Genomic DNA, 14,199 nt, shown 5'->3' with positions numbered 1-14,199 from the left:
TCGCTGCGTGTGGCAGGCGGGAGACCAGCAATCAACGAGCTGGAACTGGTATCCAAGGTAAACCGCGGGTTACTAAGCGCACGCGTCACTTAGTTACCCGCTGTGTTCCTTAGATACCAGCGTGCTGGCGCTGGGAGCTGGTATCCAAGGTACACAGCGGGTAACTAAGCAACGCGCGCTTGTTACCCGCGTCGTCGCTGGTCCTGATCGCCGCTGAGATCTGCCTGTTTGGCAGCTCACCAGCGATCATGTCAGCGATCCTGACAACGTCATATCGTTGTCAGGATCGCTGGTGCGTCGCTATGTGTCACGGGGGCCTTAGAATGCTCATTTGTGGCTTATCAGATTGAACAAACATGACGACAATCACCCAACAAACAAGCAAAACACCATTTCATCCACTGAGTGGATAGTTCATGTTGGCTTTAAAATCATTGTTATCAGCAGGACAATATTCTGTGTAAACAGGCGATATGTTGTGGATAACATGACATTTTTTATGCACAGAACGATTGTAATAACACACAGAATTCCGGTTGGCCTGTAAGCAGGCCATTATATGACGGCCAAATGACTTGTACATTGCCAATCATTATTTGGTTAATGGCTGTGGTTGGCAGGTGCAAATGTGCTTTTACACACAAGATAGTGCTAAAACACAGGACATATGTAGTCTTTTTAGGATATTTACAGTTTATTTATAGAAAGCAGCCATTTATTTACAGCTTACAAAGGCACAAACATGCAAAAAACACAAAGACAGAATGCCCAACGGAGAGCACTCTAAGTAATATCCAACACATACTGTGATTATCCACTCTCCTTATGGGAATAGATAACGGTGAAACCACTAAACGTTATTGAGAGATGGAAATGCCAAAATGATACAATAAATCACGTCATTTCATACACGTTATTTACACTTTGTATTACCATTGTAAAAGCATAGATAAACTACATAATAATTTGAATGCTGCCAAAGATTGCTTCAGATGTGCTGCTGGTCCTTCTCTGTCAGACTTTAACATAATTTATCATCTCTGTCGAGAGCTTTTTGAAAATTGGGGGAAAATAGTGCATCTCTGCTAAGACATGACTGCAGTGTGTGAATGCATCTTTGACAGTCATTGCAGAACTTCAGCTCTCCGACCAGCACCCATCTCCAGAACAGGGTTCCCTTGATGGGAATACCTATTTGAAGAATACTTTAGGCACAAATGATGCAAGTGGTTATGCTCAGTGCACAATCAATCAGAAGGGGGATGCATGATTTCAGTGTATGCTATTTGTATCATGGCCCACCCCCTCAAGCTTGGCACTAGGCATAACACATTGATTCATTTTTGCCTTAGGCGCTGCCTTTAAAGAAATGTACCTGTAGACTTGTTGCAACATGCCACGAACAAGTACCCACAGTACATCCATATCATACATTTAGAAATCTTCCTGTTTTGATAGTGAATGCTACTCATTAATATTGCATCATGGCTCAGATCTTTATTAATGATAGTAATTGGATAGATCTTTGTTCTTTTTGGTAGCTATGCATAAGCTGTGAGTCAACTTATTTTTTATGTGATTCCACATTCACACCCATGGAATGTCTCATCTACCTTGACATGGTATCAGACATCTGAAATGAGTGAGTACTGGCACATAGACTTCATTTGTACTGAATCCATAATTTTAGCTGGATCTCTGATGACTCTTTAAGGGCTCCTTCTAATATGCACAGTGAGTCTTAACTTCCCATGTTATCTGCAACATATATCCTGAACCATCTCAAATAAAAGCCTTTCCTTGACTCCTACAAATCACACACTGTGCCTTCGGTTGTTAATCATGGTCACTATATGGGTCAGGTCCAGACTCTTCATCATCACATCCATAAATTCTTCATCTTTACGAGCACCCTCCACAAATTCCTCCAGAGACAGCTCCCCTGTGAAAAAAAAACATTTTAGTGTTTAGTTCATACAACAATAAAGACACATTGGCACGGTAGTTGTGCCTATACTGCCTACTGCTGCCACTTTCCTTCAACACTAGGCAGATTGCAGTTATTCTGCATCCAAACTGATGGCCAGCTCTGGAGGACATGGTCCTTGCTCCTCCATTATACTCATTGTAATTGAGTATCCTTGCAGTTTTCTTCCTTTTATTATTTTACATGTTAATTGAATATCGACATAGCCCCCTATTTTTCTCTGTATAGGTACATAATTCTTACCATCTCCATTGACATCAATCTTGTCAAAAACTCGATTAGTAAACTCTTCTACAGTGCTGTCTTGATCGCAGCCATTAATCGCTCGCACTGCCTGCAAAAGAAAAGGAACAATAAATCAACTTTAGATAAGGAATTGCTATGATCACCAGGTTTTTGTAACAGCCCAACCAATCCAAACAGGCAAAGAACTCAAACCATCGAAGTCCATAAAATAACTTATGTGTAATAATGAGAAATGACACAGGGAAAAAGTATTGTGCATGCTTACTGAAGGTTATTTAGTACAAAAGCCTTTGTTGGCAATGACAGCTTCAAGACACCTTCTGTATATAGAAACTAGTCACATGCATTGCTCAGGTGTAATTTTGGACCATTCTTCCACACAAACACTCTTCAAATTCTGAAGGTTCCGTGGGCTTTTTCTATGATCTCTGAGCTTTTGTTCCTTCCATTAATTTTCTATTTGATGCAGCTCAGGTGATTGGCTGGCACATTCCAGCAGATGTATTTTCTTTCTCTGAAACCAGATGAGAGTTTCTTTGGCTGTGTGTTTTCGATCATTGTTTTGCTTAAATGTCCACCCTTGTTTCACCATCATCCTGGTAAATTGCAGCAGATTTTTATCAAGAATGACTCAGCACATTTGCACATTCATTCTTTCTTCAATCATATGAAGTTTGCTAGTGGTATTGTGGGAGGAACGGCCCCCGTCGAGTGTCCAGGCCGGAACCAAGGGAGCCGTCATCTGGGCTCCGGGGGAAACTGTCCCCGGAGGGCAGAATTCGGGGACGGACAGATGGGCTGGGGGAGGGACCAGTATAAAGGAGGCGGGGAATTCCCGGCACAATGAGTCAGCAGACCGGGACAGAGACAGCAGGAGACCGTGGGAGCGGCTGAAAGCGAGAGCGACTCACCAGTGTCAGGGAGGACGCTCATTGAGGACTCCAGAAGGACGTTACCGAGGCGATCATCCGAGACTTGCTGCCCCGCTCCACCCCGCGGCCACTGCGACCCCAGTTCAGCCCGCGGCCGCTGCCACCTCCCCTCAGCCCACGGCTGCGGCCTACCCGCGGTCACCCGCAGCCGCTGCCGTCTCGCTCCAGTCCGCGGCTGCGGCCTGTTCCCCGCCACCCGTAGCCGCCCTGTTCCCACCAGTGGCCGCGGCCAGTACAGTGCCGTCGGCGGCCACCACTGTCCCGCTCCGGTCCGCAGCAGGGACCAGGCCTCTGCTGACCGTGGACTCCCCGTCGCGGCCATTAGCTACGCAGGTGGCCTGTCATTCACCACCACACATCGCTGCCACTTGCCCCAGGCCAGGGGCTGCGGCCCAACCGTCCAATGACTCCTCCGGAGCCTGTGGGGCTCCAGTGTCATCAGCACGCCGGAGCGCGCGAAGACTTCGACATCGCCTCAGCAACTGGGCCCAGCAACTACTACGTTGAAAGACCACCAACCCGAACGGCGAGGGACGACTGGACGGCTAAGTTGACTTTATAATTAAGGACCCGTAGTCGGCCATACCGTGGCACAATAGTGACCGGCTATTGCTGGAAGTAGTCTTGTTTTACCCGTTTGTGTGTGCTTGTATAGAACCCCTGCGAGGGCAACCCGTGTTACCCCTTTTGGTGATCAGGCCGGGACTGAGAAAAGTTCCCTCTAGTCTTATAAACATTATTATAGAAAGCACCAAATTATCTTGCGACTCGTCACTGCATCCTGCGTACCTGCAAACACCACATTTGGCGTAGTCGGAAGGATGCAGTCTCCGGGCGCAGACGGCGGTGCGCCTGATCAGAATGGGGCTGCGGGCGCTGTTGATGATGGGGGTCCCCGCTCCAGTATCTCCCTGGGGGCTATGCTAAGTAATTTGTTTTCTGGCTCCAATACGCTGTTGTGGAGCTGGACCGAACGTATGCAGGGCTTCTTCCGCATGCACCCCATGACCCCCGATTTAGAGGCTGAGGTGGCCCTTATGACACTAGATGGGGAAGCCCAGAAGTCAGTAATGTTGAGACCCCCGGGGCGTCGCAACAGCTTCGCCAGGGTCTTACAGATCCTGGAAGAGACCCACGGGGATCCAACAGACGTGGGGGAGTTGAGAACCCGGTTGTTCAGTCAGATGCAGGGGGAGGGGGAGACCATCACCCAGTATATGAACGCCCTCCAGGAGCTACACACCGCTATGGAAAGGAAGGACGGAATAGGGGTAGGGCCCATCGACATTACCCTGCGTGACCAGCTAGTGACTGGACTCCGGGACCCGTTAATCAAGCAGGCATTGCGGAAACAGGTCCGAGTGAACCCTAATTTAGCCTTCTCCGAAGTGGGGAGTCAGGCCCGGGTGCGAGAGCAAGAGCAGGGGATGATGGCTTCTGTAGGGAAGGACCGGAGCCTGGAGTCTTCCGTAAGCGTTGTCAAAGAACCTCGATGGATCGAGGAAATGAGACAAGAACTGAAGAGTATCCGGGGTGAGCTGGCTGAAGTGAAGAAAAGAACGGAGCCTGCGCCTGGCCAACCTGGCTACAATTCCAGGCCCTGGGGGCCTCGCAATACCCGGCGTGGCCGAGCCTCCCCGCCCCGGTGTTATGAGTGTGGAGAACTGGGCCCTTCGCACGGGAGTGTCCGCGGCGTGGGAAATACCCACCCCGGCGGACATTAAACTAGAGGGCTCCGGGCATGGGGGACGCCGCTCGGAGCCGGAAGCCACAACGAGAGGTGGTGGAAGTCCCGAAGAACTGGTCGCTAAGCGTCCAATAGTATGGGCGGAAGTCGAGGGTCGTGCTGTACGGTGCCTAGTGGATACAGGGTCGCAAGTAACGACCATGCCGGCAACGTACTTCCGGCAGCATTTTCCGTAAGCGGCAAGGCCCCAATGGGGGCCCTTGATACGACTAATGGCCGCAAACCAACTGCCGGTACCTGTCGCTGGAGTGGTGTGGCTTCAGATGACATTATGTGGTAAATTCCTCGGCCGCCGGGGAGTGGTCCTAACTAGTGTTGAGCATTCCGATACTGCAAATATCGGGTATCGGCCGATATTCGCGGTATCGGAGTTCCGATACTGAGTTCCGATATTTTTACAATATCAAATACCGGAATTGGAAGTTCCCATAATGCAATGAGCCAGTTGAGGATCCTAAGAAGTGTGGGCACATCCTGTTAGGCATGCTGAAATGATGTCAGTATGATGTGTTATAATGAAGTGTGGGCGGTGCGTGGGCGGAGACTGCGTGTCTGAGTGCGTGGGCGGGGTCTGTGCATGACCGTGGGGGGTCTGTGCGGGCCTGCCGGGGGTCTGTACAGGCCTACCGGAGGTCTGTGCGGGCCTGCCGGGGGTCTGTGCGGGCCTGCCGGGGGTCTGTGCGGGCTGCCAGGGGTCTGTCGGGGGTTGTGTGTGTGTGCAGACATCGTCCGATGGGACTACAAGTCCAAGCCTGCTACAATGACAGTGATTGACACATTAGCCAATGATGGGACAGTAGTAGTCCCATCATCCGGCTAATGTGTTGAATGTAAAAAAAAAAACAAAAACACAAACATACATACTACATACATACTACATACAACATACTACATACATACTACATACAATACATTCATACAATACATATAACATAGAGTACATACTCACCATCACTTGTCACTTTGATCCCCGAAGCCAGTGTCATCTGTAAAAAATATTAAAATAACAAACAACCAATATACTCCCTGATTCCGCAGAAATCCACGAGTGTCCCATGACGATCTCCCCTATAGAACAGTGACATCTATAGGACCTTCAGTGACACACTGACAGGAGACAATGGCTCCTACAGTGCATCACTGAGAGGTTACTATAGTTCACTGGTCTCACTTTATGGCAAAAGCTGCGTGGGAACTTTCTCACACAGCAATGCCAAAAGTGAGACTAGGGACTATTTTTTTACAGTGGTGGAGGAATACAGTGCGGAAGGATACCTTCCTCCCGTCATTGTATTCCTGGAGCCCCTAGAGAGCGGTCGCATCAGCTGATGCTGCTGTTCTCCAGGGGAGATCGTCGTGGGACACTCGAGGTTTTCTGCGGGTCAGGGAGTATATTGTTTGTTTGTTATTTTAATATTTTTTACAGATGACACTGGCTTCGGGGATCAAAGTGACAAGTGATGGTGAGTATGTACTCTGTTATATGTACTGTATGTCTATATGTATGTATTGTATGAATGTATTGTATGTAGTGTGTATGTAGTATGTATGTAGTATGTAGTATGTATGTATGTATTTAGTATGCATGTAGTATGTATGTTGTATGTAGTATGTATGTATGTAGTATGTATGTTTGTGGGTTTATTTTTTTACATTAAACACATTAGCCGGATGATGGGACTACTACTGTCCCATCATTGGCTAATGTGTCAATCACTGTCATTGTAGCAGGCATAGATGCCAGCACACAGACACAAAGACACACAGACACAAAGACCCCCGAGAGGCCCGCACAGACCCCCGGCAGGCCCACACAGACACACACAGTCTCCGCCAACGCACCGCCCAAACTCTTCCCCCCTCCCCAACTGGATGTGCAATGAAAGAAAGGGTTTATTTTCATTCCGATATTTGTGTCCCATTGACTTGAATTGGTTTCCGGTATCGGAATCGGCGATACCTGATATTTTTGGGGTATCGGTCCGATCCAATCCGATCCGATATTTCCCGATATCGGAAGGTATCGCTCAACACTAGTCCTAACCCAAGAAGAGACTAACGACCGTCATCCGATCATTTTGGGCATGAACATACTGCGAGAGTTCAGCAATCTACTCCTCAACGATTCCACGCAGGAGACCCTAAGTCAGTGGGGTTCTCGCACGGCCCAGGGGCAGGTCTTCCAGCGGTTGGTGCGGGAAGCGCGAGTGCTCCAGGAGTGTTAGGAGGGTGAGGCACTGGGCAAGGTCATCGCACCGGCGGCCCCTCCGCTCATGCTTCCTCCGGGCCAGACGGTGGTGGCAGTGCCGATCCGTGCCCCGATACCACTGGAGGGCGTGGAGGTGCAGGTGGAACCATGTTACTCGGAGCGCCTGCACCCTGGCATCCTGGTGGCCCGCTCCCTGGCCACAGTGGGGGAAGGGACCGTCTTGGTACGTTGTGTCAACCTGGAAGATCAGGATGTCGCCCTGAAGCCCCGGGCCGAAATGGCCAAGCTAGTAAGGCCATTGGAGGAGATGCTGCCGGACCCCGCGGTCCATTTAAGGGTGCAACCCGAAGATCCCTGAGCAGTAACGGTATGAACCCAACAGGCTGCCACATCCTCGGCCCAAGAAAAAGGTCGAGTCATCCTGGAGAGAATGTGGGCCGAACTTTCCGGCCTAACGCCAGCCCAGCTTCTCCGAGTAGAGACACTTCTTGGACAATTTTACAGTGTCTTCGCCAGCCACGAGGACGACTTCAGATGTACCATGGCCATCACGCATGGGATCCCCACGGAAGGGGCAGCCCCCATCCGGGAGCGATATCGGCAAATATCACCACAGCTATACCAGGAAGTGAAAACTCTGTTAGCCCAAATGGTCCGGAAGGGGGTCATACGAGAAAGCCAAAGCCCTTTGGCGGCCCCTATTGTATGAGATTGAGATAAAAGATGGCACTCTGCGCTTTTGCGTGGATTATCGGAAATTGAACGCCTGCACCATCAAGGATTCGTTTCCACTGCCCCGCATAGAAGAGTCTCTGTCCGCCCTGGGGAACGTGACGTACTTTTCAATCCTTGACCTGGCCAGTGAGTACTGGCAGGTGCCGATGTCGGAGGAAGACAGGGCCAAGACGGCATTCATTCTTCCCAAGGGACTGTTCGAGTTCAATCGGATGCCGTTTGGGCTGGCCAACGCCCCAGGAACTTTCCAGCGGCTGAAGGAGCGGTGTCTAGGAGACCTCAACTTTGAGGCCACATTGATATACCTGGACGATATTATCATCTATTCCGCCACGTTCGAGGACCACCTGAAGCGGTTGGGGCAGGTGCTCGGCCAGCTGCAGAAGTACGGGTTAAAGGTAAAGCCCCAGAAATGCCACCTGTTCCGCACCCAAATCGAGTACCTGGGGCATACCGTCTCAGCAGAGGGCGTCCGACCATCCCAGGCAAAGGTCGCTGCCATCCAGGGGTGGCCTACCCCCGAGACGGTGAAGGATGTGCGGGCCTTCTTGGGGTTGGCCGGCTATTACCGTCGGTTCGTGAAGAATTTTGCATGCCGAGCTCGAGCCCTGCAACAACTGCTGAAGGGGGCTCCCGCCGAGGCGTATGGATGGAAGATCCAGTGGCAGCAACCGCAAGAGGATGCGTTTCAAGATCTCAAGGCTGCTTTCTCGGACGCCCCGGTATTGGCATATGCGGATTTCTCGCAACCATTCATCCTGTATACCCACGGGAGCCTCCAGGGACTAGCAGCTGTGCTGTCACAGGTACAGGACGGCCGGGAGAAAGTGATCGCCTATGGTAGCCGGTCGCTGCACGACTCAGAACGCAACCCAGACAATTACAGCTCCTTTAAGCTCGAGCTTCTCGCGGTAGTGTGGGCAATGACAGAGCGGTTCGCAGAGTACCTGGCGGGCTCCGAGGTAGTAGTGCAGACCGATAACAACCCGTTAGCCCATTTGGAGAATGCCAAACTGGGGGCCCTCGAGCAGTGGTGGGTGGCTCAGATGGCCAAATTTAATTATAAGATCATCTACAAACAGGGAGCTGAAAACGTGCACGCCGACGCGCTCTCCAGAATCTGACACACCACCCCAGTGAGAAGTCGAGACGACGAATTAGAGGCAGACGAGACGCCGTTCGCCCTCACCACCACCGCACTTACAGTCCACACGCAAGAAGCGCCTCATCCGGGACTCCTAGGAGGGATGCTGGAACAGCCTCGAGACAACTGGATCCAGCAGCAACAAGAAGATACAGAAATTGGACTCCTGCGCCGATGGGTGGCCACCGGTAAATTGCCCACGGGCTCGCAAAGACAGACTTTGACCCAAGATATGTTGCTGATGTTGCACCAGTGGGAAAAACTAGCCATCAAAAAGGGTCTTTTATATTGAAAAGCCATGTCACGAACCTCGTGAGCTACGATATGGCAGGTGATCGTGCCCAGAGCACATCTCGACCAACTGGCCCGGGAAGCCCATGAAAAAGGGGCTCATTTTGGTGCTCAAAAGACTTTACAATGGTTGCAGCAGATAGTGTACCACCCACGCTTGCACGCTGCTGTAGAAGTAGTTTGTTGAACCTGCCGCCCGTGCGAGCTCGCTAAACCCCCCCACGCAACGAGCCCCGGTGCAAACTATTGTAACATCAGCCCCTCTGGAGCTTCTTACGGTGGACTTTCTGACCATGGGTCCTGCCTATCAGGGATATGAACATTGTCTCGTTATGGTGGACCATTTCACCAAGTTCGCCGTGGTTACCCCCACCCGAGACCAAACAGCGGAGTCGGCCGCCTATGCAATTTGTAAGAACTTTATTCAAGTGTACGGCTGTCCACAATGAATACATTCGGACCAAGGGGTGTGCTTCCTAGGAAAAGTCATGGAAGAGCTACACCATCTTTACGGTATTGATAAATCGCGGACTACGCCATACCACCCGCAGGGAAGCGGAGCCTGCGAAAGGTTCAATCGTACGCTAATCCAAATGCTGCGCACCCTGGAGAGCGACCGTAAGGCCCGCTAGCCTGAATATGTCCCCGAGCTGGTGTGGGTATATAACAATCGGGTGCGTCGAGTGACTGGTTACACCGCCTACTGCTGTTCAGACGGGAAGGCAAAGGAATTACGGAGGTGGAATTGAACCCGGAAGAACCCCAACCCTGGACCAGGGTATCCTCGTGGGTCTGCAACCACCGACACCGGCTGCAGACCCTCCACCGTATCGTCCATACAAAGCTCCAGGATTTAGAACACCAGGGGGAGCACTGCCCCCACCCATTGACTTTCAGACTGGGGATCGGGTACTCATATTTGATCAACGCCTCCAAAACAAGTTAGAACCACGGTGGGAGGTGAACCCGTACCGAGTGTTGCGCCGAATAAGCCCCGACGGGCCTGTGCACGTAATACAATCCGAAGGAAACAACGCGCCTCTCACTCAGGTTGTGCACCGTAACATGCTACGACCTTGTACGTCTACCAATCTCCCGCAGCTCGAACCAACCCTCCAGGTCCCCAACCCTCTGCCCCCGGTCTGGGACCTGGATGACGAAGAGGACTTCCCTATCGCATCTGCGGGTCGCCCTAGTGGTGGCACTACAGTAGACCCGGGCATCCCACCAGAACCAACTATTCGACCACCCTCCACCACCCCAGAAGACTCCACTACACCTGAGCTTCGACGCTCCGAGCGGTCAACAGCTGGCAAACCCCCTGAACTTTACGAACAGGACCAGTTCGTATGGCGACAAGGACTGTCGTCCCAAAAAACTAACCCGAATCTACGAAAACCCTCGCCCGAGGACTGGCGAGCATAAAGGACGGGGGGAGTGTGGGAGGAATGACCCCCGTCGAGTGTCCGGGCCGGAACCCAGGGAGCCGTCATCTGGGTTCCGGGGGAAACTGTCCCCGGAGGGCAGAATTCGGGGACGGACCGTTGTGACAGGCAGATGGGCTGGGGGAGGGACCAGTATAAAGGAGGCGGGGAATTCCCGGGATGATGAGTCAGCAGACCGGGGCAGAGACAGCAGGAGACCGTGGGAGCGGCTGAAAGCGAGAGCGACTCACCAGTGTCAGGGAGGACGCTCACTGAGGACTCCAGAAGGACGTTACTGAGGCGATCATCCGAGACTTGCTGCCCCGCTCAACCCCGCGGCCACTGCAGCCCCAGTTCAGCCCGTGGCCACTGCCGCCTGCCCTCAGCCTGCGGCTGCGGCCTACCCGTGGTCACCCGTGGCCGCTGCCGTCTCGCTCCAGCCCGTGGCTGCAGCCTTTTCCCCGCCGCCGCCCTGTTCTCACCAGTGGCCATGGCCAGTACAGTGCCGTCGGCAGCCACCACTGTCCCGCAGCAGGGGCCGGGCCTCTGCTGACCGTGGACTCCCCGTCGCGGCCGTTAGCTGCACAGGTGCCCTGTCATTCACCACCTCACATCGCTGCCGCTTGCCCCAGGCCAGGGGCTGCGACCCAGCCGTCCAATGACTCCGCTAGAGCCTGTGGGGCTCCAGTGTCATCAGCGCACCAGAGTGCGCGAAGACTTCGACATCGCCTCAGCAACTGGGCCCAGCAACTACTACGCCGAAAGACCACCAACCCGAACGGCGAGGGACGTCTGGACGGCTAAGTTGACTTTATAATTAAGGACCCATAGTCGGCCATACCGCGGCACTATAGTGACCAGCTATTGCCGGAAGTAGTCGTGTTCTACCCGTTTGTGTGTGCTTGTATAGAACCCCTGCGAGGGCAACCCGTGTTACCCCTTTTGGTGATCAGGCCGGGACTGAGGAAAGTTCCCTCTAGTCTTATAAACGTTATTATAGAAAGCATCAAATTGTCTCGCGACTTGTCACTGCATCCTGCGTACCTGCAAACACCACAGTATATGCTAAAAAGAGACCCACACCATGATGTTCCCACCTCCAAACTTCACTGATGGTATGGTGTTTTTTGGGGTGATATGCAGTGCCTTTTGGCCTCCAAAAATGTGTGTGTTATGGCATCCAAACAGTTGAATTTTGGTCTCATCTAATCAGACTATATTCTCCAGTATTTCACATTATTGTCTAAATGTTCTTGAGCAAACTTTAAACGTGCTCGAACATGCTTTTTGTTCAGCAAAAGAGTCTTGTGGGGTGAGCGTGCATACAGGCCATAGAGTTTGAGTGCATTACTTATTGATTTCTTTGAAACAATTGTACCTTCTGATTTCAGGTCTTTATTTAGCTCTGACCAGGTGGTCCTAGCTCTTTGACAACTCTTCTGATAATTCTTTTCACTCCTCTGTCTGAAATATTTCACTTGGTCTAGGTGAAATTATGTTCTTTCCACTATCCGATTACGGCCTCAATAGTGCTCACGGGAACCTTTGCCTTACTGACTAATGTCTTCAATAATGTTCACATAGAGGCAGGGAGACTGTAAAGATAAGCCTTAAATTACTGCCACAAGAACGCCTCCAATTAACTCAAATTATCTAATTTAACTTGAGATGGCTTCTAAAGCTATTAAATAGCTTTCTGGTATTTCTCAAACTACCGCATTTAGAAGAACAGTCACTTAGGTTTATGAAAAACTCTGACCCATTGAAGTTGTGATTTGAGAATTGTAAATGAAATGATCTGCCCATAAAAATTTGGTAGAACAATTGCTTGTGTTATGTATAAAGCTGATATACAAGACAACTAGAGTAAACTATGGTTTGTTGACCAGGAATCTGTGGTGGAGATAAATATGAATTTTATTAACTTCAAACTAAGTGTATACAAACTTATGACTTCAACTGTACATGATGGCCTCATTTTATCTAGTTTACATTACAACTTGCATTTTTGTCTAATCCAAAGTAAAGCTTGCCAGCCTTGCATTAGACAAATTTACATAAACCATATAATGCCATATAAAGGAAGTCAGTTTGTATGGTTCGTTAGGACAACAAACCGCAATGACATTGAAGAAGTGTATGGATCTTAATTGTAGTTGATTTCTTACTTAGCTTTAAATACCCACGTTACTAGGTCACATTCAAATTAATCTCCATATATCTGTTCTTTGGAAGATTAAGACACTTAGTAGGAGCGGATTAATGATATTTAGGCTTAAATGCAGGGGCGGCTCAACAACCACCTTGAGACATGACTAAACATCATCTGCAAGCCAGATGAAATCGATTTGAAGCAGAAATTAGGCTGGATTCATTCTGCCTATATGCCTGAAAAATACCACAAATCATATACAGTATAGCGGTATATATCAACGGTAGGACAAATAATGGATGAACTTTTCCTAAGCTAAAATGAAGTACAGCTAAAATGTTCCTGTCCTTTGCTAGAAAAAAATGTGTTAAGTACCTTGTAAAAATCCATGAGCTCCCCTGATTCAGCCATTTCTATCCACCTTGCTCTGGGTCAATCAATTTCAGAAATATTCACATTTGTTGCTTTAGGAGAGCAGTATGTGAGATCTTTTCTCGCAGTCGAATTTGGTGTTTCTGTAATCTTCTCTGGGGACGTGCGCTTTCATGCCTCCCATCCAGAAGCTGCCAATCACATCTCAGCTACTACACTGCTATATCAGTTTTGATTGGCAGAGTCTTGGAGGGAAGGGTGAAAGCGCACGTCCCCAGAGAAGACTACAGAAATACCCTATTGGTCTGCAAGAAGAAATCTCACTTACAATGCTCCAAAAGCATTAACGCACCACTCCAGCATTTTTTTATTGCACCGCTGGAGTGGTGCTTTAAAGGTAATTTCCCTGCGCCTGGTCACACACTCACCTGCCACCTTCATCCTTTTCCAGCGTCACTCCTGTCAATCTCCGGCAAAAAGTGACCTGTCAGCATCTCCGCTGTTTCATGGAGTGCGACGGAAGTCACTTTTCAATACATCTCTGAGAGCCTCGTTCTGGCTCTCATAGAGTTGCATTGAGCTCTTGTGTCATATTTTCTGACTTTTGGCTAGTCAGCAGTTATGGGCACAAGAAGGTGTTGTTTGACAGCGTCGATAAAAGGTGAAGCCGCCGAAAGGTAAGTACAAAAATGGGCGCAGGGGACTTACATTTAAAGCGCCACCCCAGTACTGAGAACAAATGCTGGAGTGGTGCTATAAAAGTGAATTTCTCTGCAATGGGGTGACATACAAGATGGAAGGAAACGGAAGAATCGCTCAAGGTATTTAACTCAGTTTTTTGGAACAAGAATATTTTGGGACAACATCTTCAAATTCTAGGCAATACAAAGTCTCTAGGGTACAGTGGAAAGTAGTAGAAGCAGCAGGAGAAGTGTACCATAATACTCCCATGTGCCGAGT

General features: G+C 50.0%; 1 protein-coding gene across 1 annotated transcript in view; it reads right to left on the bottom strand.

The window, feature by feature from the left end:
- Positions 1-673: 673 nt before the first annotated feature.
- The window catches only part of LOC141092949 (guanylyl cyclase-activating protein 1-like), a 56,395-nt gene continuing 42,869 nt past the window's right edge, over positions 674-14,199 (bottom strand). Inside the window, exons 3-4 of the mRNA XM_073579325.1 lie at positions 2,231-2,321; positions 674-1,942 (exon numbers count right to left, since the gene is read on the bottom strand). Of these exons, the coding sequence (XP_073435426.1) occupies positions 1,815-1,942; positions 2,231-2,321 (219 nt within the window). The 3' untranslated portion in view covers positions 674-1,814. The remainder of the gene's footprint in view (positions 1,943-2,230; positions 2,322-14,199) is intronic.

Source organism: Dendrobates tinctorius, unplaced genomic scaffold (assembly GCF_039654945.1).
Source record: "Dendrobates tinctorius isolate UK_male_01 unplaced genomic scaffold, ASM3965494v1 ptg000062l, whole genome shotgun sequence".
Classification (NCBI taxonomy): domain Eukaryota; kingdom Metazoa; phylum Chordata; class Amphibia; order Anura; family Dendrobatidae; genus Dendrobates; species Dendrobates tinctorius.
The sequence above is the reverse complement of the archived record's forward strand: the minus strand, read 5'-3'. Positions and strand labels throughout refer to the sequence as shown.